Source organism: Electrona antarctica (assembly GCF_951216825.1).
Source record: "Electrona antarctica genome assembly, chromosome: 4".
Classification (NCBI taxonomy): domain Eukaryota; kingdom Metazoa; phylum Chordata; class Actinopteri; order Myctophiformes; family Myctophidae; genus Electrona; species Electrona antarctica.
In genome coordinates this window covers 37790081-37815080 of record NC_136809.1, presented here as the reverse complement: position 1 = coordinate 37815080, position 25000 = coordinate 37790081, and the positions used below count along the sequence as shown (strand labels likewise).

General features: G+C 42.6%; 1 protein-coding gene across 1 annotated transcript in view; it reads right to left on the bottom strand.

Moving 5' to 3' along the window:
* Positions 1–25000, bottom strand: part of LOC306921307 (uncharacterized protein) — a gene marked incomplete at both ends in the record, with an annotated part of 65446 nt that overhangs the window by 29529 nt on the left and 10917 nt on the right. Inside the window, 8 exons of the mRNA XM_079498417.1 lie at positions 1914–1967; positions 3652–3688; positions 4010–4063; positions 4779–4918; positions 6441–6494; positions 7004–7060; positions 14561–14683; positions 19368–19530. Of these exons, the coding sequence (XP_079354543.1) occupies positions 1914–1967; positions 3652–3688; positions 4010–4063; positions 4779–4918; positions 6441–6494; positions 7004–7060; positions 14561–14683; positions 19368–19530 (682 nt within the window). The remainder of the gene's footprint in view (positions 1–1913; positions 1968–3651; positions 3689–4009; positions 4064–4778; positions 4919–6440; positions 6495–7003; positions 7061–14560; positions 14684–19367; positions 19531–25000) is intronic.

The following is a 25000-nucleotide window of genomic DNA, read 5'->3' as shown; positions in this document are numbered from 1 at the left end:
CACTTTTCACAGTCAGTTTGCACTCTTCAGACACAGGCACAAAGGCACATACACAGTTCTTCATGTGGGACACAGACAGACAGTTAAAATGGGTGCTATGACAATGGGTATTGCATACTACAGAGATCTCCATATTTATGGGCACAAAAGGGACACAGACAGATAGCTAAAACGGGTGCTATGACAACGGATATTATTAGGTTCCCAAAGTAGGCCGGTGGCTAACGGGCACGTACAGGTCTAGTGACATCAATTCCCTATTCTGAGGTGAATATTTGACAAAAATGACAGATCTACATATAAGCATAGCTGATCAAAGAGCTCTATTTTTTGGGAGGAGAAAAAGAAGGGGGCCTGTAATATACTAGTCCTGGGGAACTCTCTGTTCCTCCGTCTTAAAGCACAATTAAAACTTTGCGAGAGGTTTGGGTGGTGATATCTTCAAAAGTTGCTCTGTAAATGTTTATTTAAAAAAAAAAAAAATCTATTCGGTTTTGTAATTTTATACATTGGCAAAAATGTGTTCAATTTGTTTGTTCACTTTGTTCTGTGTGCCAAAAGTGTGATTTCTGCCACCTATTTAACTGTGCTATGAAAGTCAAATAATGAGGAAAATATTTCTTGAACAATTATTTTTACTGAAGAAATGTCACCAATATTTTGACTTCACGTCACGGCATGCAATGAAATGAAATGAAATGATTACTATATTTACCCAGGGTATCTGGGCTAAGCTCAAGAACTGCAAGGTAACGTACACAACCCAAACCTCAAAAAATATATCCTACACACAGACTTCAAAGATCATACGTTTTCGAAATTAATCTCACGTTCGGAAATGACAGGAAAAAGAAGCGTGTGAACAATCCCACCTTGCTGCTTGACGTATAATGTGTCATTTTTAACAAGCACCACAGCAAGTAAAAAAAAGCGATTCAGGTGGGCCTGTTCACAAATACTACATAACATGTGCTAACTCGCTTCAAGACAAACGATACGCAAACACAGATAAAAAGAGAAAAAAAGGAAACACCTTTGGCTGGCAACAGAACTGTATACTGTACCTTGCAGGCAGAAAATAATTTCCTTCCATCTGATAAGAATGGCGTTAATCTCATGTTTACAGATGTAACATTAGCATAATATGATGTATGGTAAATTAGCATTACTGTCAGGTAGCGGGCCCCACACACCTTTGTTCATATTAACAGCATCCTACGCTGTGCATATTTTATATATTCCGTAGAGCTGACATATTTTAACACGCATATCGTGTTCACATCTCTGTCAAATTTATGACAGGCATACATATGGAATTTGCATGTATAATGTGAAACTATACATTATTTGCGCATGTTGTATCTAGATTCACTTTGCACAGGGGAATTATTTTACATTACAGGGCAGACTGACATGGCACTGATTGAGTTAGATATTCTTGCGTGTGTGTGTGTGTGTGTGTGTGTGTGTGTGTGTGTGTGTGTGTGTGTGTGCGTGCGTGCGTGCGTGCGTGCGTGCGTGCGTGCGTGCGTGCGTGCGTGCGTGCGTGCGTGCGTGCGTGCGTGCGTGCGTGCGTGCGTGCGTGCGCGTGTGTGTGTGGTTTGTTGACTATTAGGGTTCATGCTTACTCTGATTCTACACTTCTTCTCTGTCGGGTGGAAACCTCATATGTTCCAAAACTGTTACTTTTCAGGATTCACATCCACATCATCAAAAGTACCAGATCTGTAAGCTCGCGCTGCGTTTCGAGCTTATAGATCTGCTACCCTTGATGCGTTTGTGTGACGCTGTAGTATGATTAAGTAGGGCGTTAATTAGAATATGGAGGTTTCTCCCCCGACAGCAACGACTTGTACGTCTCACTGGATACATAGCTGAATTGATAACTGTATGCGTATAAGTGTCATACTCACAGCTTGGCCTGTGGGGCCGGGAGAGCCTCTGGGACCATTCAGACCTCTGGAACCCTGAAACACACACAGCAGGGGGTGTTAGTCAAATAACACATGCCTGGAAAATAGTACGAATCATGGTTTGTGTGTGTGTGTGTGCGTGTGTGTGTGTGTGTGTGTGTGTGTGTGTGTGTGTGTGCGTGCGGTAACAAGGAAACTATGAGAATGGTGGGGCTGCAGCACCCCCTAGCGGCAGGTGGCTGAGTAGTATTTTTGTATAATAAACAAATTAAAATAAAACACATTTACTCAGGAGATCACACTAGAGATACAAGATATATCAGTTCTGAATTGAGTCAAAACAGAGCTGCTGTGTCATACAGATTTGACCAAGAGCCTCTGCACAGAGAGAAGCCACTGTGATTAATCTAGCTGATGCTACTGTAACCTCACGTCTATTTAATGTAATGTTTAAAGCGCTCATCCAGTTTAGAGTATGCCTACTATATCTAGAAATTTCCACAAATACACATGCAGACACAGAGAGTGCTTCTGTATGCGCTCTAGACCGGATATACAAACTACAGTGATCTGATCTGAAACGTTTTCAGCACTGAATGAGATTCAACTCTGAAAGCAGATCCACAACCTGTTCAAGGTTCTTCAGTGCCTCTCTGATCTGAGCTGCCATGTCAAGTCAACAGTAAATACATCTTTGTTTAAACCAAATGAACCAGAAGAGGTTGACTCATCTAGCTTGTGCAAATCAACAGAGATTGCAAGGTTACGTTTGGCGCTCTAATTCCAGGTTAAGACATGGCTTTAAAACAGCTGCTGTGCACTTAACACATTCCCCCTGTCATTGACGGAGATCTCCGTCAACTCTAATCCAACGCTTCAATGCGGATGATGGAGATCTCCATCATGTGGTCTTTTCAGTGGTTTATGATAAATCTTTGTCAATGTATGAATGGTTCTACGTTGCCAAGCAACACCGGAAATGAACCGGAAATTTTCCCAGATCGTGTTTTTGGTCAAAACAAGCTTTTCTCAAAGGCCCATAACTAAAGAACCGACGATTGTGGTTACAAATTGTATTTTCCAGGTGAAAGAAAGGATGACTGTCCGTCACAACACACAGCGTTTTATTTTTACATCCGGTTCGTGTTTAAATAATCCCTAGCGGTTTGGGAAGAATGAATGAATTAATACCAGTGAATGTGTTAACATCTATGCATGCAGGATCTGTAACAGCAAAATATGTTCATGCTTTGTAAAACTGATGCTGTTGTTGTTATGGAATATGCACCATGCAACTAGCGTTCTTTTATTACTCACTCAATATGAGTAATACTCAAAGAACAGGGGAGTTTGCACCTTGTGAACCCCATGGAGGTATAGACTATAAGGTGTATAACACGTAAATAAACTATAGTGTATGTGTGTGTGTGTGTGGGGGGGGACACCAACGGACCGACATGTGCAAACAACGGTCGAACATGCGCTGCTCCTGTGCTTGCGGTTAGGTTTCTGGTTGAAGGACTTCAGTGTTTTGTACCATACAACCATATAATGCGAGTGTGAGTGTGTGCATTTGTGTGTGCATTTGTGCGTGCATTTGTGTGTGCATTTGTGCGTGCATTTGTGTGTGCATTTGTGCGTGCATTTGTGTGTGCATTTGTGCGTGCATTTGTGTGTGCATTTGTGTGTGCATTTGTGCGTGCATTTGTGCGTCCGTGTGTGTGACTCACAGAATCACCAGGCTGTCCTCTTGGTCCATTTGGGCCTTCTGATCCCTGAAACAAACACACAAACCAGCAGTCACACAACAGAGGTTTATTACACACACCAACTGAAACTTGGCGTCCCTTTTCTGTGAGCGAACATTTGGAAAATAATCGATGTACAGGCTCACAACGCAGTGCCTTCATGCCATGTTGTAAGCTTGTATATCTGCTATTTTCAGCAAATATATTTAGTGTAGAGTGACAGTAGGGACCATAGTATTGAGCCCTGGGGAACTCCCGTCGACTAAGTATAGGGTGTAAGTGGTTAACCAACAGAAACAACCAAACACCAAAAGTGTCCAACGTTGAAGTGTTTTTGACACCTCTCACCTTCTCGCCAGGCTCTCCGGTTGGACCATGTGGACCTGGCTTCCCACGATCAGCCTGAAGAACACACGTACGCACGCACACACACACACACACACACACACACACGCAACGCACACACACACACACACACACACACACACACACACACACACACACACACACACACACACACACACACACACACACACACACACACACACACGCAACGCACACGCGCACACACACACACACACACACACACACACACACACACACACACAAGCATGGTTTGTGAGATATTGGTTACGTCAAGTAACATTGCTCAAATGATCAGCAACCAATCAACTCACTTTGTGTCCTTTGTGACCAGGGAGACCTGGCAGTCCATCGAACCCCCTGTCTCCCTGAGAGAGAGAGAGAGAGAGAGCGAGAGAGAGAGAGAGAGAGAGAGAGAGAGAGAGAGAGAGAGAGAGAGGGGGAGAGAGAGTAGTTTCCAGATCAAACAGATGTGTAGAAGAAGAAAACAACAATAGTTTGTTTCGTTGTGTTTGTTTCTCACCTTTCCACCTGTCTCTCCTGTTGCTCCACGGGTACCATCAGTACCAGCTATACCCTGGAACAGACACACACACACACACACACACACACGCACACGCACACGCACACGCACACACACACACACACACACACACACACACACACACACAGAAATGGCACGTTAGAAACAATAGTCTGTTCTGTGACATAATTTAATTGGTTAAATCATTGAATTGGTTATAATCAGTCTCACCCATTTCCCTGGGCGTCCATTTTGTCCTGGTGTCCCTGGCAGTCCCCGCGGACCCTGGAGGTATGGAGGGGGAGGGGGGAAGCAGAGAAGAGAGTGGCAGCAGTGAGGAACAGAATGCATTGGAGGCGGGGAGAGAACGGCTGCAGGACAGATGGAGATCAGAGCAGTGATGGCTCTATTTGACTACGACGGGTAGCCAAGAATCTTCCATACAGGCGCAGTCCGTCAATAGACCTACAGTGGATCTACCTACTGTAGATCTTCCTTGAATAAATAATAATTTTAAATATATTCGATATATTTTTAGCAAACCAACAAGGTCAATATTATACAGTTAATGAATAGTGAGAACAAAAATGTTCTCACTATTGTTGTTATTGCACTGAATGGATATGGATCATAATAATACAGCAGTATTGTATCACCAGACTATAAGTTTCCTTTTGCCATTAGTTATGTCTGCCTATGAAATAAACTAGCATGGTAACATAGTAGCCTACATGTCATGGCTGGCTTAATGTTTGCTGTAGCACTACCTGGGGGGAAATACAGCAGACGCTACTGCTTCCATAACCTGAAACTTTCCTAGAACCAGTAATGTCTGGTAATAGTTTTTTGTTTACATGAACACAGAAGTCCAAGAGGTGCTGCTTTGTGTCTCCTCACTCAGTGGATTATACTGAAGACAAGGTTAATTAAATAAGATTAGGAAGCGAAGACCGTATGGTGGACTCCATGTTGCTCCCTGGAAGGAAAGAAACATGCGCAATTGAGACCAAGGAAGATGAACACAGAAGTGTTGGCTGCATAATTGCATATAGCCCATTGCGTCCACCGTCCACCGTACGGTCTTCGCTTCCTAACCTTATTTAATTAACCTTGACTGAAGACCAACAAGGGGGAACAAATCCAAGGCACTCCGTCTTCAAGTGAAAAAATAATTTCCATTTATTATTGAGCAAGGCAACTGAAATGATCATTATTTTGATCTCTTCCTACCTGTTCCACCAAAGAGTATCAGTCTAGTCTAGAGAGCCACCTTATCCATGCAACGCGTCCTCCCTTTGTTCTAAGGTTTTATAACCAGAATCACCACTGAGGAGATGTGGTTGCCTATACAAGTCTTTAAAGGACGTCTTGACTTTGACTCATGCTACTGATGACAAGAACGCAAGTACTTTTTATATATGTTTTTGTCTTTATGTTGCCCTGTTTATTAAGTAGGCTATGGTTGTTTTTCTCTTGGTATTTTAGTTTATTTTTTTCCATTCTTTTTTTGGTACTGTACAGCACTTTGGTTCAATACTGTTGTTTTAAATGTGGTTTATAAATAAAGTGAATAGGATTGGATTTTTTTCCTGTGCTATCCTTTTATTTTAGACTACCGGGTATGTGTTTGACTGTACTCTGCGCTGTTTACATTTCTGTCTAATAAAGTATTCAATCAATCAATCAATCAATCAATAAATAAATAAATCAATCAATCAATCAATCATATGTGTGGACTTACTGCCTTACTACTACCCTGTACACTTGTACAGCCCTGGACTCAGATCTTTTCATTCCTTTTATATGCAACCAAGACCTATAGTCTGATTACTTTCTTCTGCTAGAGTGACACAGTGGTGATAGGCGTGTTACCGTGACGATCAGTCAACTTACAGCATGTCCCAGCTCTCCACTGGTTCCCTTCAGTCCTCCAGGCCCTGGATTACCCTGAGAAAACAACAAAATGTATTAAATTAAATTCAGAACGCTGGTCAATGACACTATGGGACGACAGTGACAGGTCGAGCGGCCGTCTGGGAACCGTAAGGTCTGTCATGTAGAGTGAATAATGAAGTTACTGTAGCCTGTTTGATGCACACACCGGTATGTGAGAGTTGTGTTATGAATGGGTTCAGTTGTTAATAGACTAGACTAGTCCTAGACTAAAAGCAAGCGAGTGTATGATGCGCGTCCTGTGTCCTAGACTAAAAGCAAGCGAGTGTCAGGTGTCTCCTGTGTCCTAGACTAAATACGATCATACGCATATGAAAACACCAGTGTCTACATTTCCTTGAGCAAGGCACTAAACACCAACTGTTCCACATCTATAGTTGCAAATGTATTATTGCAAAAACACTGAGTACCAACACCCCCAAAACTACTAAAATAGGACACATGTATTCATATTTGTATTATTTATTACAATGTCTCTGTCTGTCTGTTTTGTGTAAACTCACCAGGGGTCCAGGTCTTCCTCGAAGGCCCAAGGGTCCTGGAGGTCCTTTCATAGCCAGCTGGATTCACAGGATAAGAAAACACAACATTCATTCCTTCTGTCCCTCTCTCTGTGCGTGTGTGTGTGTGTGTGTGTGTGTGTGTGTGTGTGTGTGTGTGTGTGTGTGTGTGTGTGTGTGTGTGTGTGTGTGTGTGTGTGTGTGTGTGTGTGTGTGTGTGTGTGTGCGCGTGCGTTACCTTGGTCTGTTGCAGGATGGCTTGGGCCTGAGCTTCCTGAGCTGACACAATTTGACCTGTCTGGGGGTCTCCACCTGACTGGAACTACATGCATGCACATGCACGTGCGCGCGCACACACACACACACACACACACACACACACACACACACACACACACACACACAAATATCAGAAAACACACCGAGAGCCTCTTTTCCAGTGGTTTGAGAAAACATTAAACAAGAACTGAATTTTTAATTTGAAAAAAACAGAATACAGGATGAACTGAAATTGGAAGTGATGTCACAAATTGGAATTGGATCAGACAAAATTGGAAATGGAACACTATGAAATGTACGCTGATAAATGGATAATCTCTCATGATAAATACATTGGCAGCCCATCTGAAAATGTATTTTGTGTTTATCAAAGAGCTGGAGAGACAGGGAGACTCCTGTTACTGAACAAACACTCTATAGCAATGATTACTAACACAATATAAAGCTTTAACCGCGTGCACACGCACGCACGCACGCACGCACGCACGCACGCACGCAGGTAAGCATTAAATGAAGAACAGGAGTCTGGTACATTCAAGTACTACAGTACTGAGTGTCTCACTACTCCGCCTACTGGCCAGAACAGAGCATAGCCACTGCAGTCAGATTTGGACATGGAAGTGTCATAATGGACAAGTGATTGCTTCAGTGACTGCTCAGATAATAACATAATTATTATATGTGTTCCCCAGAATTCCTGTGAAAACATAAGAAGGCATTGAGGGTAAATTGGGCACACATACTGTATATGGAAGACATTCAAATTCAGCTTTAATGAATGTGAGTGAACAACAGTGTATAAAAAGGCAGTAACTAATCTTGTAATAGTGATGTCCTTGGATCTGTGTGGGTGTGTATTTTCTGGTTAGTGTGTATTGTTGTTGGTTATCAGGTGTGTATTTATTGGTTACACCAGGTGTGTGTTTGTTGGTAAGATCAGGACTGTGAAGCTAACAAACTTTTTTTATCCAACAAAATTGAACAGACATGTGGCATCTTTGTTTGTGCTTCTGCAAGGGCAACTTCACCTGAATCCTATTGTGTTGACATACATTCTTTGTGTGTGTGTGTGTGTGTGTGTGTGTGTGTGTGTGTGTGTGTGTGTGTGTGTGTGTGTGTGTGTGTGTGTGTGTGCGTGCGTGCGTGCGTGCGTGCGTGCGTGCGTGCGTGCGTGCGTGCGTGCGTGCGTGCGTGCGCGCGTGCGTGCGTGCGTGCCTGCCTGCCTGCATGAATGCGTGGGTGCCTGCGTGATCTCCACTAGCCAACGTAAACTTTGTTGAAACTTCTTGTTTCACGTTGATATTTTCAAGCTTTTCCAGAGTGCCGGAAGGGGTTTGTTTCATCTGGGACTAATTCCCATCTGCAGAAGGATGGGTTTAATAGTTAACAGTTTCACACTATCGAGGGTCCCCAGCCCTCAATAGTGTGAAAATTGTCTTGATTGACGCTTCCTGCTTCCTTAAAGGGGCCATTTCAACACTATCTTCATTCAGAGAACAGCAGCAGCTAGCAGCCTGCCCTGAAATGACCCCTGAGGCAACGGCAGGGGCCCTTTAAGAAATAATAGGCTAATGGCTGCCACACCAACCTGACTGACAGCATCTGTTAGCAATATACCTGAGACAAAGTAAAGCTCCAGGCAAAGTATTGAGAAAGAAAGAAAGAAAGAAAGAAAGAAAGAAAGAAAGAAAGAAAGAAAGAAAGAAAGAAAGAAAGAAAGAAAGAAAGACAGAAAGAGCGAGCATTGTTACCGGAATGAGCATAATGTTTCCTGGAGGTCCTGGTATCCCATCAGCCCCATTGATACCTGGTCTCCCTTGAGGGCCCTGAGAACAGAGGAGGAAGACATTAGAAATGGAAACGTGTTCAGTCCTGGTTGTATGGTTTTCTACACTGTCTACTATCATCTGGGGCAAGTTCATCTCTCAAGACACCACAAAGCACCACTGCCCTAATGTTATTGTTGCCCCAGAGGCAAAAACTAAGTTTGTTTTTATTGATTGATTGATTGATTAACAACACCCTGAACGCCCAGGGTTATTTAATCCATTAAATCATAGCGCCCAGCGATTTATAGCAGCGGAGCACATTTAGCGACGGACTGGATGTTATCCTAGCCTGGATCCAGAGTGGACTGCATAAGCTACAGTCTGATAATCAGGCTAATGTTATCCCAGATGTGGCTGAAGCAGCTAGATGTAGCCAAAACACTCTTGAGGCGATCGACAACAACGGGAGGTATGATTAATTCTATCGCGACTAGCGACGGGACCGCGGTGGGCCGTCTAACACATAATCTTTTCTTAGAATTGGACTGAATGATTTAGATCAAGAGTTATTCACGTTTTAAGATTTTCCATCTCGTCGGCTAAACAGGGGGGGAACATTTTCGACTGTTGCGCAACATCGAATGTTGCAACAGCAACAGACGCTCCCAGCCTGTGGAGCGATGCGATCGGTTTTGATATCAATAATCTCCGTCCTTTTGATCAATCTCCGTCTTGAGCGCTGGGCGTTACTAATTGATAGGGCAGAGAACTCTGTCCTGTGCGCTCAGGGTGTTAACATGGTTATTAACAGGACAGGAAGTACAGTCAAAAAGTTATGCTAAAGGATAACAAAAAAAAACCCAGGGGCTTGTTTCCATCGTGGCCCATCGTACTCAATTAATCAATAATACATAAATAATACATAATACATCTAACTATAAATGCACCAAGTCTCTGTGTGTACGTCTGTATGTCTGTAATCCACGTAACTCGAGAACCGTTCGCCCCACCTACTTTAATTCGACACACACGTTCCACACCCCCACAGGGCGTGCAGTGCCCGGTGTCGAGTGGGTCAGATCCACGGTTGTCCAGAACCGCCACAAAAGGCCTCTGCCCGGGCCAGACTCCATATTTGGGCACGCCTAAATACGGATTCGTCCCACCGACTGCTGATATCATTCTGACATCTGCATAGCCTCCATATTTGGGCATGCCTGACAAAGAACTCTATATATGGCCATAAAAGGGGATACCGCTGACATCACTTCTGACATCACAATATAAGTGCAGTGCATGGTGTCGAGTCAGTCACACCCACAGTTCTCCAGAACCGCCACTAAAGTCCTCTGCCCGGGCTCTGGGCAGTACGATGATAAGAGCGCCCCTCACTTCACATGGGTGTGATTTTTATTTTATAATAGTTTTTCCTTTGCTTGATGTTTTGTGTAAAGCACATTGAATTGCCTTGTTGTTGAAATGTGCTTAAAACTGCTTTGCCTTCTGTCGATTTGGAGTCTAAATTTAGAACCTGGTCGAGGCCCAGTAGAACAATGAAAGACATCACTGCTCGTTCACATTTTCATGCATTTCATTTGTTGTTTTATTGTCATGTCAACAATGTCTATAATGCGTTTCATATGGGGCCGCGATGTCGTAAGACCGTTTTCACTGAAATGTACTGTAAAGTAAATAAATGTCTTATCATATTATTGCATAGTCCTGGCTAATTCTAGTTCAGTGACGCTCAGATGTCTTCATTTAAACCACTCACAGTTTGGTATTCATTAAGGCCATGGACCCCCATAACTCTGAAAGCGTACAAATGGAACCAAATGGACCCGTAAGGGTGCATTTGTACTGTACACTCTCAGAGTTACAGACCTGTAAAGATCCATTTGGTTCCTAACTACAGTATCAATACTTTGGATACCTTTTGGGCAGCGGTGGCCTAAGGGTTAGAGGAGCGCCCTTGGAGCCCACTTTGAGAACTACCATAGTTCACAGTCATTGAACTATATTTTTATCATATATTCATATATTCAGCTATTAGTGTAGATTTCCGTCCTACACAAATTCCCATTGACAATGAATGGAGAATTTTACGTCGTCATAGTGTCAAATCGGCTTAGTGTCTATTTTTGTCCTACACAAACATTAAACATTAAACAGACTACGTCACAGTAAAATGAGGATTGGTCTCACCAGTTCTCCAAGCTCTCCTCGAGGTCCCACCAGCCCTGTTGGTCCTTGAGGTCCTGGCTCTCCCTGGACACACACACACACACACACACACACACACACACACACACACACACACACACACACACACACACACACACACACACACACACACACACACACACACACACACAACGTCTGAGAATGATGATGATGTCACGCGCATAGCCTCTATTTGCAATAATGACAAAAATTGGAGAAAAAACTAAACTACGAAAATGGAAGACAAATAAGTAAATATATACATAGAGACACTTAGGCCTATTCTAAGCAGCTAGGCCTCCCTGATGAAGAAGACATATAAGACAAGTAATGTTTAATGAAATGAAAGACTCACTTACCTCAGGTCCTGATAGACCGTATGGTCCTTGTATCAGAGTGCCCTGTAGAAATACAACACTGTTAGTGTGTGTGTGTGTGTGTGTGTGTGTGTGTGTGTGTGTGTGTGTGTGTGTGTGTGTGTGTGTGTGTGTGTGTGTGTGTGTGTGTGTGTGTGTGTGTGTACGTGTGCGTGCGTGCGTGCGTGCGTGCGTGCGTGCGTGCGTGCGTGCGTGATACTCACAAATCCCAAAAGGCCTGGCTCTCCCTTTTCTCCTTTTTCAGGCTGATTCTGATGGAGGGATGGATGGATGGTTGGATGGATGGATGGATGGATGGATGGATGGATGGATGGATGGATGGATGGATGGATGAGACAGCATGATGAAATAAAGAGAAAAATCATGACGTTAAAATAAATGAACAGTAGTTCAGAGTTGAAACAGATTATCATATATCGTCTCTGGAAACCCCATTATGTTGTTCCAGCACTGGTACCTGTCCGTCCCAGGTGTCCTCTCCCTCTCTCTCAGCAGGGCCGTAGCGATCCTCATACACCTCCTCATACTCATAGGACACATGGTAGTCATCCGATGTGTTGTCATAGTCTTCATACTCTATGATCTGTAGAGAAGAGACAGAGACACACAGAAACACAGTGAGAGAGAGAAAGAGAGAGAGAGAGAGAGAGTAAGATAAAATGTATCTTACTATATCTATTTAATAGATATAGATAAAGAATAATCTCTGTGCGTGCGTGCGCAATATAATTTACAATTTAGGCATTTAGCAGACGCTCTTAATCCAGAGCAATTTACATTAAGCACATTACATTGGGGCAGCGGTGGCCTAAGGGTTAGAGGAGCGCCCTTGTTGCCGAAAGGTTGCCGGTTCGATTCCCCACCCAGAAAAATCTGGGTGGGGAAGTGATTGTCATCACTCACCCAACACTGCTGAAGTGCCCTTGAGCAAGGCACTGAACCCCCAACTGCTCCTCCTGGAGCTGCTTAGTGGCCAACAGTATAAGACTGTGGTTGTACTGGTCAGCTCCCAGGTTTTAATGTGTGTGTGTCTGTCTGTGTTTTTCTATGTGCAGGGCGTTGCTGAAAATGAGCACCTGTGCTCAGCTACTTCCCTGGGTAAATAAAGAATAATAAGCTAGAACAAAAAGTATGGCAATACATCATACATAAAAAAAGTAGTTATCATGAATCATATATGCATAAATGGTAAATGGTGCATTTATATAGCGCCTTTATCCAAGGCGCTTTACATAGATTGTGCATTACATTCACACACACATTCATACACCGATTGCGGCGGAAGCCATGCAAGGTACCAACCACCATCGGGAGCAATTTGGGGTTCAGTGTCTTGCCCAAGGACACTTCGACATGTAGCCAGGAGGAGCTGGGATTCGAACCGCCAACCCATGGATCATTGGACGACCTGCTCTACCTCTTGAGCCACAGTCGCCCCACAGTCGGATTTACCCTCCCAAGGGCCCTCGGGCTAGACAAAATTTCAGGGCCCCCCTGGGCTGTGTGGTGTGAAAAAAAATGGGGGTATTTTGTTTTAATTTCACTGTAATTTTGGGGTACCCAGCCCCCCCAAAAGAGAAAGGCAGGCAGGCAGGCTGAATGAATGCAGCCACTAGTAGCAAGTAGTGCACTAATGCAGTTTTACAGTAAAATATTTCACAATGTGCTCTATAAAATCACAGTAAGAGAGATGAGCAATAAAGAAAGAGTAAAGCCACTAATAGTGCACTAATGCAGACAGACAGACAGACAGACAGACAGACAGACAGACAGACAGACAGACAGACAGACAGACAGACAGACAGACAGACAGACAGACAGACAGACAGACAGACCTCATACTCTGTGATGTTGGGACCCACAGTGACCGTGGACAGATCATCATACAGATCACTGTAGTCAAACTCCTCCACCACTCGTTTCTTAGGTCTCGCCACCTAGTGGAATGGAATGGAAGCACACCAGATGTAGACAACATCTGCCAAACCAGGGCTGGGCCATATGGCTTCTAGTCAATATCACCATCATCAAATCAATCGATATCATGAAAACAGCAGATCTACAAGACAACATGTCATGATGCGACAATAAGTGGTTAATGAGTCTAAACGATTTAGTTCAATCTAAAAAATAATCTATTCACATTTTTTCTTGTCGATTTGTTATTGTGATATAACTGCTTATCAATTATTCGATTAACCTACATGAACAAGATTATGTCGATAATCTAAATATCAGGTTTCGATATACTGTATTTTCGGCAGCTCTGCCGCTTTGTTAAACGCTTGACAAAGTTTTACATCAGAAACAGATTACGTTGTAATACATTACGTTCAAGTTCTGAATATGAGGTCATGCAATCTCATTGGCTCATCCCTGCACAAGACCCTAACCATGAATACATACAAATACTTCCATATTTTGGCATTGTATTCTAGTCATGATAGGATAGGATTTTCATAATCCAAAAGGAAAATATATATATTTATACAGTATTCAATAGTGGAAATGGCAGATCTACACAACACATTCTATTGGGTAACCTTGCTGTAACCTAATGCTTAAACCCCTACCAGCTACCAGTATGTATTACTACTAATTTATGCAGTATGAAGTTAGAATAAAACAAGTGAAATCATCAATAATCTCTTTTTTATCAGAAACAGCCTACACTGGCTGGAAGCACATGACAGAGGATACATCAAATGCAATGTGTGGTTTTACGACCTTTGTTGGACATGGAATATTATTGGCACTGTCTACTACAGTGCAATACACGAGAGAGAGAGAGAGAGAGAGAGAGAGAGAGAGAGAGAGAGAGAGAGAGAGAGAGAGAGAGAGAGAGAGAGAGAGAGACAGACAGACAGACAGACAAACAGGCAGACAGACAGTTTGGATGTACTGTAACTCACCTCCTCTGGCTCTTTCAAGATGGCGTCGTACGGATAGGGAGAGTTGCAGTCTGGGATGTAGTCCTGACAGTAAGTCTCTGCTGCTTTGGGGTCATCAGCTATTAGCAGTTGTTGGATAACTCCCTGCACACAGACACACATGCGTGCACACACACACACACACACACACACACACACACACACACACACACACACACACACACACACACACACACACACACACACACACACACACACGGACACACGGACACGGACACAGACACACACACAGACACACACAGACACACACGCACGGACACACGCACATACACACGTACATTTGAAATATTTATTTATGTCCACATAAACAGAAGCAGTCAGACAATAGGAAAACAGCCAGTTACAAAGTGCCTAGATGGCAGAAGATTGTTACATACAATACTGTACATGTCAGACACAGTAGACATCAATCATGGATAAATGATAAATGACACAACGCCTCCTATAATAGCTACTGAGCAGTACCTTGCTAACTGTTTGGCTCTCCTGTTTGGAGAGGCCTGCCATTTGAAAGCCCCTCACAACCAACTTGTGCACATGTGCCCTATAGGCTACCAAAGATTACAAAAATATACAGCTTAGCTGTGAGATGGTCTGCTCTCTCTCACACACACACACACACACACACACACACACACACACACACACACACACACACACACACACACACACACACACACACACACACACACACACACACACACGCATACACACACACACACACATCAATACAATATACACACTTGCATATGTATGACAGACACAGACACAAATACCAATGCAGAATAACAATTAAGAGAAGAAAGAGTGCATGACTGTGCATGCTGTGCAAGTTTCTGATTCAGCGGAAGTGTCTACACTTGTCATTTATTAGAGAGCAGATGTCATATTATGTGCCTGTTGCCAATGTCTTTTAGTGTGTGTGCGTATGTGTGTGCGTGCGTGCACATGCGAGTGTGTGTGTGTGTGTGTGTGTGTGTGTGTGTGTGTGTGTGTGTGTGTGTGTGTGTGTGTGTGTGTGTGTGTGTGTGTGTGTGTGTGTGTGCGTGCGTGCGTGCGTGTTAAACGCAGATCAAAGTGACTTTACGGGGAGGTTTTATTGTTGCTCTCTAGTTAATCGTCTCCAGAGTTTTAGGAACGACTGGCGCCGGCGAATCAGCTGCACAGACGTACGCAGTCACTCTGTGTTTACACACACAGACATACTGTAGATATGGATGTACCACAAACCTGAGATTTGATTGGATTCAGTTTGATTCAGTCGCTCTGTGTTTACACACACAGACATAGATATGGATGTACCACAACCTGTCTCTAAAAATCTGTTTTACACATAAAACAACGATTTCTGTTGTGAGGACCAGGAAAATGGTCCTCACAATTGTCTATTTCTCAAATTTGTATAGTAAAATATTATAAGCACACACAAACACACACACACACACACACACACACACACACACACACACACACACACGCACACACACACACACAGAGTCGAGGAAATGCAGGCCGTGGCTGACTCATTTTAACAGACCGGACCACATGTGAACCGCACTGCGCACTGACCACTGGGGTCAGAGGTCAAGTCTATCGCCATGATGACCCCACCTTGCAGAGGAGAAGAAGAGATGACCCAACAGAGAAAGAACTCCTATAAGAACAGCTTTTATAGATCCAGAAACGTGAGGAGGTAGTTTTTGTTTTTCTTCTTTCCAAGTATCTTGACGCAAAACACTGTGTTGGGCAACCCAGTCTTGGGCTAAACAAGATGTTCTGCTTAACTTCTCATGAGCCCAAGAGAGGAGCTGTCATACCGTCGTCATGTTCCTAGGCTCTTGTTCTGTTCAGTGTTCAGCGCTTGTTCATCGTTCCTGTAGTTCTAGTATAGAGATAGATACAGTACAAACTGTAGTTCTAGTGTAGAGATACTGTAGATACAGTACAAACTGTAGTTCTAGTGTAGATAGATACAGTACAAACTGTAGTTCTAGTGTAGAGATAGATACAGTACAAACTGTAGTTCTAGTGTAGAGATACTGTAGATACAGTACAAACTGTAGTTCTAGTGTAGAGATAGATACAGTACAAACTGTAGTTCTAGTGTAGAGATAGATACAGTACAAACTGTAGTTCTATTGTAGAGATAGATACAGTACAAACTGTAGTTCTAGTGTAGAGATAGATACAGTACAAACTGTAGTTCTAGTGTAGAGATAGATACAGTACAAACTGTAGTTCTAGTGTAGAGATAGATACAGTACAAACTGTAGTTCTAGTGTAGAGATACTGTAGATACAGTACAAACTGTAGTTCTAGTGTAGAGATAGATACAGTACAAACTGTAGTTCTAGTGTAGAGATAGATACAGTACAAACTGTAGTTCTATTGTAGAGATAGATACAGTACAAACTGTAGTTCTAGTATAGAGATAGATACAGTACAAACTGTAGTTCTAGTGTAGAGATAGATACAGTACAAACTGTAGTTCTAGTGTAGAGATAGATACAGTACAAACTGTAGTTCTAGTGTAGAGATAGATACAGTACAAACTGTAGTTCTAGTGTAGAGATAGATACAGTACAAACTGTAGTTCTAGTATAGAGATAGATACAGTACAAACTGTAGTTCTAGTGTAGAGATAGATACAGTACAAACTGTAGTTCTAGTGTAGAGATAGATACAGTACAAACTGTAGTTCTAGTGTAGAGATAGATACAGTACAAACTGTAGTTCTAGTGTAGAGATAGATACAGTACAAACTGTAGTTCTAGTGTAGAGATACTGTAGATACAGTACAAACTGTAGTTCTAGTGTAGAGATAGATACAGTACAAACTGTAGTTCTAGTGTAGAGATAGATACAGTACAAACTGTAGTTCTAGTATAGAGATAGATACAGTACAAACTGTAGTTCTAGTATAGAGATAGATACAGTACAAACTGTAGTTCTAGTGTAGAGATAGATACAGTACAAACTGTAGTTCTAGTATAGAGATAGATACAGTACAAACTGTAGTTCTAGTGTAGAGATAGATACAGTACAAACTGTAGTTCTAGTATAGAGATAGATACAGTACAAACTGTAGTTCTAGTGTAGAGATAGATACAGTACAAACTGTAGTTCTAGTGTAGAGATAGATACAGTACAAACTGTAGTTCTAGTGTAGAGATAGATACAGTACAAACTGTGACAGCTACTTTGAGAACGACACCGAAAAGCACTATACTTGTTTACATCAGGGTCCTCCATTTTAAATTCATTAGAACATTTAAAGACGTACAAAAATAAATAATACTATGTAAAAACAGGAAATCATAACAGAAATAAAGTAAAAAAGGGAAAAACATGTAGGCCTACAGCATGGGGGAAACTGTTTTATTGTTTTTATTTTATTTTACGGGGGCCAGTTTCGAATTGCAACCGTCCGTAGGTGCTCTTTGAGAACGGTTTTGAAGGAGTCAAGGGATTCACATTTCTTAATGGCTGTTGGTAGGGCGTTCCACATTGTAGTGGCATATAGGAGCAAAATGACTTGAATCCCTTGTTTGAGCCGAATCTGGGTTGGACGTGGTTTGTTGAACTCCCTCATGTTGTGAGAGTGGACTTTGTTGACATTAAGGAAGTATTTAGACATGTACATGGGTATCTTGGTGGTGTAGCGAATCTTGTAGACCAGGCCCATTTAGGAATATATAATTTGTAAGAAGGAAAAAAAAGATCTGATACAGTTTTTCCAAAATAACAAAAATAGCTAGCAGATAGTAGCTTACAAATGCATTGTTTGCTGCGGACCCCTGGGGGCCACTGAGACCCCCCAAAAAAGGAAGCCACACTAAACATGCAGCCAGTCAACCTGGCTTAATGGAGGAGAGTGCAATACATCCACATGGCCACCGGAGGGCAGGGTCGGGAGAAAGCCCTCAGGTATTTTTCACTTTGACAGGTAAATGCAACAAGCAGCAACAGGCACAGACGCTAACCTTAGAACACACTGTTCAACAAGCATGTCCTCTCAGTCTCTCTTTTTTTTGCCTTTTATTCTGGCCTTCCTCTGTCCAAATCCCAGTTGGTTTAAATTTAAATGCATTGCCTGTTGTTTATGGTTTAAAATTAGAAACATGTTGGAATTCATACTAACAAGGGGGCGTGCAGCCTTTCACCACCAATTAATGCAACCCTTGCCTCTTATGCTGTTTTGAACTTCTTACACTTCATGGTTTTGAAGCATAAAGAACTATATCTTGCTGTTGGGCAGAAACCTTTTATGTCCATATTTTGTTTTTTTCATAAATTAACACCATACTCCATCATACTAGTGTCACACAAAAGCATCAAAAGTATCAGATCTACAAGCTTGAAACGCAGTACATCTGCTACTTTGCTGCTTTTGAATTTGAATCCTGACAAGTAACAGTTTTGGTTTTGGACATATGAGGTTTCCACCCGACAGAGACGATATACATACATACATACATACATACATACACACACACACGCACGCACGCACGCACGCACGCACGCACGCATGCACGCACGCACGCACGCACGCACGCACGCACGCATGCGCGCGCACGCACGCGCGCACACACGCACGCACGCACGCATGCATGCGCGCGCACACACACGCACACACGCACACACACAAACACACAAACACGCACAAGCACACGCACACACACACACACACACACACACACACACACACACACACACGTCACACACACACACACACACACACACACACAGAGATCAAAGCCTACTGTACCTCAAAGACGTCCTCATCCAGCAGGCGTGTTCCGAAAACGGTGACCCCAGCGATGCTGACCTCTGGGTGGTGACCTCTGAGCAGATCCAGGGTGTCCACCTTGATACAGTCCAGGTACAGGCTAACAGACTGGCCCTGCACGCTGTATGCCACCCTGTGCCACCTGCCACACACAAACACATTCATTTTTGTAATTTTTTTATTTTGTTAAGAGTAGCCAATTATCTTTTACACCTTTTTCTCCCCAATTTAGTTGTCATGTCAATTGATTCCTCTCCACACACATTTCTGTGTTGTCACTGCTGTTGTATCCTACTGACAAACCTGCCAGTGAGGAGCCCCTACCAGGAGGACGTAGAGCCTTCATTCTACTCCTCCCGCCCAACACACCTAGCTGTCCGTACCCGCTGACAGCGGGATCCTATGGGCGGGGATCCTACAGGCTGGATCCCCGCCCGGCTTCCATTACCTGAAACCCGGGCCAATTGTGTTCGTATAGAGATAGACGACACAAACACATTCATGTCAAGATTATCAGTGATCACTATCATTCACCGTGTCTCTTGTGTCCCCCAGATTGGGCACAAACATGGGGATGAATTCATTCTACCATTATGCCACCAAAATGTTGAATGCCCGCTCCCAACAACCATCAAAAATTGTGACTCCCTTCCCTCCTTCAAAACCGCCATTGAAAGAGCACCTGTCTGTTTGCAACTGGACATAGACAAGTCTTCTAGCTTGGCAAAAGAAATGTACTTTTACTGCTCCTAGTATTGATGCTTTCTTATTCTTAAGAATTAGAATATAAAAGTATATACTGTAAGTACGTTATATCTTTATGTCTTGATTAATTGAACTATGAATTGAACTGAATTATCCTTTAATTTATTGTATAACTGTACACCTCTGTACTTTTTGCAAACTGTTAAAAGGATCCCTGGCTATTATTGGCTAATAAGACAAATATGCCTTACAACATTAAAGTTGCCCTCCTACAACTAAAATAAAAAAATAAAAACACCTTAAATATTTTATTTCTTTCAGAAATAAAGAATCTTTCACTCAATAGGAACTGCTCCTGTCGCAAGTTGATGATGTCATATGTCCATGATTGTGTGGTCTAGCCCTATGGAATGTATGGAATGCATATGTTAATAAAAACACCTTAATACTTCCTAGGGATATGAGCATCAATGCAATATTTGAAATACTTTTTATTAGCACAAGCATTCCATAAATTCCATAGGCCTGGCCCACACATGGACATATGACATCATCAACTTGCGATGGGAGCCGTTTCTATTGAGTGAAATATTCTCTATTTATGAAAGAAATAAAATGATGAAGGTGTTTTCATTTTTAAATTTGAGTTATAGAGGGCAAGTATCATTTTGTATTGTATTTTATTTTTGTGGCTTTCGCCTTTATTTTATATTTGTTATGGAGGGACAGACAGTAGGCTGACAGGAAATGGGGAGAGAGATGGGGGGGGAGACATGCAGTAAAGGCCGTCGGGATCGGGAGTCGAACCCGCGGCACACTGCCAGATTGGATTACCAGCCAAGGTGCCTGGACCACTGAGCCATGGCCCAGGCCGGCAAGTATAATGTTTTAAGGCATATTTGTCATATTAGCCAGGGATCCTTTTAACACTTTCAGCGCACCCTGGTGTTCATGTGAAATTACCGCAAGCAGCCAGGCAATATCTGTGAATTCGCGCCAACTACTTCCGGGGCACACAGCCCAATACAGCGAGAGGAGGATCAAAAGGTTGTACGAGCAGCAGCCGACATGTCTTAGGTTTCACCTAAAGCGGTAATATGGTGTGATGCGATCAGAAATCACTATTTATATCTGAACGTCGGATTGGACTAAAACAACAACTTTTATAACTTTTTTAACAGTATTTTTCTGAGAAAATAGCAGCAAAGACACGACAGTGAGTGGATCCTTATGGGAGGCGCGCGCATTGATCCTCGTGATGGGAAGAACGTAGGCGCTGTCAGCTGGGCAGCTGTCAGCTGGGCAGCACGAAAGGTTAGTTGAGCTTTGGCTGCTTGGAATTGATATAAATCTTAACCCGTCATCTGACGGGTTCCGAAGCGTTTTGGCGTCATGAGTGTTAATAAAGTGTTCAATCAATCAATCAATGCGCTTGTGAATCTGGTAATTTGTATGTACAGATCTTATTAATAAAGTGTTCAATCAATCAATCAATGCGCTTGTGAATCTGGTAATTTGTATGTACAGATATTAATAGAGAAACAATGTGCTTTGAAGCCACAATCCAGGACATATTTGAATAAATGAAAAGTTATGTCTCCCTTTTCCATTGAGACATTTAGATGTCAGGTATAGTCTCATGATTTAGTGTTAGTTCAAGATCAGTAAAGTAGTGTGGGTGAGGAAGTTATGTAAGTTAGGTAATAAAATATGAAATATAATATGTATTGCCTTGCCTTGCATGCACTTGCAAGGCACGTGTGAGACTTTATGACCATCCAAGCATGGACATGCCATGCATGTGAGTAACTGAGCAGGCATATACAATACATGTGCTTGTGTTTGCCCCTGTGATCATGTATGCACATGCATATGCAGTAATAGTTATAATAATAAAATTATTTATAGAGCATTTATCGAAACAAAGTGCTTTACCAAGTGCTTTACATAAAGCTGAACAACGGAACATAAACAGGACAACATGTGCAAAAAGTGAAGTAAGTCAAATAAAAGCATTAAGAGGATTATTAAAGTCACGGTTATGGTTTCTAGAAATGAGAAACATGTTGGAATTTAGACTAAAAACATGTGCAGGTGCAAGTGTTTACAGGTAGTATACATTACAGCAGGGGTGGGGCCCTGAGGGCTGTTGGGTCGATCACGGAGCAATTTGAACAACCAAGACCAAAAATTACATCCATTGATATCATCCGCTGTGCAATCATGCTCAGGCTTGCTGGTTAAAATGTGAAACCCATTCAATCATATTATCGTCTAGTCCAGGGGTTCTCAACCTGGGGGTTGCGACCCCTCGGGGGCGTCCCAAAATTATTTTGGGGGGTCCCCAAATTAATTTAAAAAAATATGCATGCATACACTTTCCTTAACGATTATATTTGGTTTCAGTATTTATTTATGATGTATTTTAAGGTTATTGTAGCGGTCAATTTGTATTGGTGGTGGGGAGGGAGGTGCGGTGGGCCGGGGCGGGGGACGTGAGACATGGCCAAAGCATTTTCGGGGGTTCCCAGCCAAAAACGAGAACCCCTGGTCTAGACCTAGTGTGTTGTTTAGTGGGGGTGTACGTAGCGTTGCTGTCAGGAAGAAACCTTGAATCTCCATATTTCATCTTTGTTGTTTCATAAATGAATTAATGGCCTATTTTGTACTTTGTTGTATGACAGCGTTACGTGTATGGAAACAGGGAACTTGCAATTTCTGACAAACCACAAATCGTTTGAGAAGACCTTTCACTGTCTGTCTGTCTGTCTGTCTGTCTGTCTGTCTGTCTGTCTGTCGTTCTGTCTGTCTGCCTGCCTGCCTGCCTGCCTGCCTGCCTGCCTGCCTGCCTGCCTGCCTGCTTGCCTGCCTGCTGTCTGTTTGTCTGATACTATGGAGAGGATAAAAAACATCCACACACTGTTATATACCTCCAACGAACTTACTTTTATTAATGGTGCAACCTTTCGACCTTTAGGTCTTCATCAGGCAAATCAGATTATTCTAATTAACAGCCTATAATAAAACACACAGAACTACTGTCTGTGATTTTAAACTGCATACAGTGAGTGCTGTAAACAGGAGACCTAAACTTAAAGCATCTCTTTCTTACAGAAACACTTGGTCAGTATCTGACAGCTGGCTGCAATTGAGGTTAATGTTGACCTGTCATATCTGCCATATGTCTCCTTTCTGCATCCACACCCCCAGTCAACAGAACCGCTGTTGTCTGGCATGGGAGATAAAAGCCTGGCTCCAGATGACCCCAATGAGCAGCATGCTTGTTCGTGTTATCTGTGTTGGTGGAAGGTAGTTGTTCGGTCTCTGCTTGTGGGGAAAAGAGATCCAATCTGGCTTCATCCACACTTAGTGAGGACAACAAATATCTGCTGCAGTTACAAGTTCAAATCACTAACTGATGTTGGATGCTGCCTGAGTTTGACAAAGCTCATGCACTCTTCTTTTCTTTATCACAGAAGGCAGCCTCGATGTCACCTCCACTGAAGGATGATTGAACCCTATTGTCGCTGTCCAAAACTGTTTCTTTTCAGGAAATGGAAAAAAATAACCTGTGTTCTAACAGATCCAAGTTATAAGTTAGTCACAAGCTCGTGTTAATACTTTTCATTGGTTCAAAACCAACAACAGACAACCACTTTCATTTTCATACTTAATTTACAAAAAAGAAAAAAACATGAAAACTTGAAATATGGAGAAACAAGATTTCTGCCTGCATGTGACGATATTTAACTGACTTTCTCAAGGCAGCTATAGGCCCAATTGCAGACACTATAAAGGGTGGAAGGAAATGCATATCCACACCCAAAGCTGGTCAGGTGCTCAGCGAAAACATGAAAACGCTAGCACACTGTGAGCTCCAGTAGCAGAATATTTTATTGCACCTGAGTGCTGTGACATTTTGGGCTCTCGCCACTTCTGAGGAAGAGCAATAAAATATTCTGCAACTGGAGCACACAGTGTGCAAGCGTTTTCTTTTAGATCCCTATTGCAGAAACTACCCCATGGACAGGAATCAATGGTACAATGGCTCCATGGCCCAAGGCAGTCCATGTTCTCAAGACCAATACAATGGTCCCGTAAGGATGGCAGTACAGATGTTGCTATCAAGGACGTCAGTGTCATTACCCTTAATGATGAGGGACTTGCTACCATCTGTTAGTGCATTCCTGGCCTGTACACATATTTGAGTGTCAGCTTGTTTATGAGAGCGTGGAGACATAGTATGTATGAACTTCCTTTTGTTGATAATGGCATATTGTCCTTTGGCGACAAATGAGTGTGCTTGTTGTCTGTGCTTTGACACATCATCACAGGGATTTGAAACAGCTCAATCTTCTTGCTGTCATCTTGTTTAGTCGATACACTTAATTGTTTTAGCTCATGCTCATTTGATTTAGCTATTTTGTCTCATCTGTTTAAGGAAATAGGTAGCTGATATATTGCACTTTTACCTTAGCGCTAGGTATACTCTTGGTTGCTTGTTTTTGCAGAAAATGCACTAAAGACTTCTGGTGATTAGTAGTTTTTGTTCCCTACCTATGTTGAATACACTTATTGTAAGTCGCTTTGGATAAAAGCGTCTGCTAAATGACTGTAATCAAAGAAAGCTTCCCCAGTTATTTGGGGTATTTTGTTTCCTGCCACTCTAGTTTCCCCCCCCCCCCCCCCCCCCCCCCCCCCTTGCCCCTTTGACCTGGGTTCAGATTTGTTGTACACATAAATAGATGCAGAAGATGACTTCTCATGTGTGAATCCAAGGACTCTCTTGCAAGTAACACTTGATGACTATTCTAAAGAGCACAAGCACACTCAATGTCATCCCAAAAGGAGAAGAATATGCCTTTAGTAACACAAATAAATCCTTGTCTGTTCAATGCTGTCAGGAA